At 38.8% G+C, this 2,147-nt stretch overlaps 1 protein-coding gene across 1 annotated transcript; it reads right to left on the reverse strand.

Moving 5' to 3' along the window:
- Positions 1 to 633: 633 nt before the first annotated feature.
- Positions 634 to 1,548, reverse strand: LOC122788025 (prothoracicostatic peptides-like). Its single transcript, XM_044054947.1, has one exon. It carries the CDS (start codon positions 1,546 to 1,548, stop codon positions 634 to 636), a length of 915 nt encoding a protein of 304 aa, XP_043910882.1.
- Between the last annotated feature and the right edge of the window lie 599 nt (positions 1,549 to 2,147).

Below are 2,147 nucleotides of genomic sequence, written 5' to 3' on the forward strand. Positions count from 1 at the left end.
TGTCCACAAATTAATTTACAAACCAGGACAAAGCAAATCCCTACTAGGTTTATTGCATCCATACACCCCTGCTACGCCACTTCGATCTGAAAACAAAATGCTCCTCACTACCTACAAACCACACCTGTCAGCAGCAGCCTCTACCTATTCCAGCTACATAGCCCACTCCTGGAACTCTATACCCTCATCCCTTAAACATACTAACAACCTTTCCAATTTCAAGACTAATCTAAAAAAATATCTGTCTGGTACCTGGAACTGTACATCTACAACACTCAACACAGATGCATAACTACCTACTCAGTATAACTATACCATTCTCACTTTAAATTCACTAGCACCTCCATATCTTAGCAGGTTTTAGTGTGCTAACATCATTGAAGCTCTCACTTTAATGATACCGTACTACTAATGTATGCTATTCTACCGCTTCATCCAACACTTGTTATTATTTATTTTCATCTGTCGTGTCCTTCTATAACATTCTCATCTTTCCAATCACTCTCTCTCCATGCTCCTTCTATAACATTCTCATCCTTCCAATCACTCTCTCTCCATGCTCCTTCTATAACATTCTCATCTTTCCAATAACTCTCTCTCCATGCTCCTTCTATAACATTCTCATCCTTCCAATCACTCTCTCCATGCTCCTTCTATAACATTCTCATCTTTCCAATCACTCTCTCTCCATGCTCCTTCTATAACATTCTCATCTTTCCAATCACTCTCTCTCCATGCTCCTTCTATAACATTCTCATCCTTCCAATCACTCTCTCTCCATGCTCCTTCTATTACATTCTCATCTTTCCAATCACTTTCTCTCCATGCTCCTTCTATAACATTCTCATCCTTCCAATCACTCTCTCTCCATGCTCCTTCTATAACATTCTCATCTTTCCAATCACTCTCTCTCCATGCTCCTTCTATAACATTCTCATCTTTCCAATCACTTTCTCTCCATGCTCCTTCTATAACATTCTCATCCTTCCAATCACTCTCTCTCCATGCTCCTTCTATAACATTCTCATCCTTCCAATCACTCTCTCTCCATGCTCCTTCTATAACATTCTCATCCTTCCAATCACTCTCTCTCCATGCTCCTTCTATAACATTCTCATCTTTCCAATCACTTTCTCTCCATGCTCCTTCTATAACATTCTCATCCTTCCAATCACTCTCTCTCCATGCTCCTTCTATAACATTCTCATCTTTCCAATCACTCTCTCTCCATGCTCCTTCTATAACATTCTCATCTTTCCAATCACTCTCTCTCCATGCTCCTTCTATAACATTCTCATCTTTCCAGTCACTCTCTCTCCATGCTCCTTCTATAACATTCTCATCTTTCCAGTCACTCTCTCTCCATGCTCCTTCTATAACATTCTCATCTTTCCAATCATTCTCTCTCCATGCTCCTTCTATATCATTCTCATCTTTCCAATCACACTCTCTCCATGCTCCTTCTATAACATTCTCATCTTTCCAATCACTCTCTCTCCATGCTCCTTCTATAACATTCTCATCTTTCCAATCACTTTCTCTCTCCATGCTCCTTCTATAACATTCTCATCTTTCCAATCACTCTCTCTCCATGCCCTCAGTTTTCCCTCCTGCTCATAACTCCTCCCCATCTCATTCTATTCCTCTGTCTATTTTGGTAATACTCTGTTATTTCTCAGCTTCATACAGTATTAGAAATACAGTCAATATTTTGAATAACTATGTATTAGTTTGCTTAACACAGGCTGTCTACTTCTGCAGTGTGTCTTGTTACTTGCAGTACATATTATATTATTAATATCTCTGTAAATATATTTCAGTCTGTGTTTTATGTGTTGTGGGGATTTTCTCCCCTTGTAGATAATTACTCATCAGCTACTGTAAAATGATTTTATGTATGTTTATGCTGAGTCTTTCTCCCTGACACATTGTAAAATATTTAATCTGTTGCAGGGCTTCCTCCCCTTGCATATAGTTACTCAACTACTGCTTTAATGTTTTTGAATCTGCTGTGGACCTTTTCTCCCCTGGACTCCACTGAAAATGGGCCCCTGGCTCAGTTGGACTTTCCTGGTTATCAAAGGACAAATAGATAAAATAAATAAATAAATACATAAATAACAAATCTATTCCAGAAAGTGTCAAGG

Source organism: Protopterus annectens, chromosome 13.part0 (assembly GCF_019279795.1).
Source record: "Protopterus annectens isolate FY-2018-M chromosome 13.part0, PAN1.0, whole genome shotgun sequence".
NCBI classification, from domain to species: domain Eukaryota; kingdom Metazoa; phylum Chordata; order Ceratodontiformes; family Protopteridae; genus Protopterus; species Protopterus annectens.

Coding starts and splice junctions, on each gene's coding strand:
- LOC122788025 (XM_044054947.1), bottom strand. CDS start 1,548: ATGGAGAGAGAAAGTGATTGGAAAGATGAGAATGTTATAGAAGGAGCA.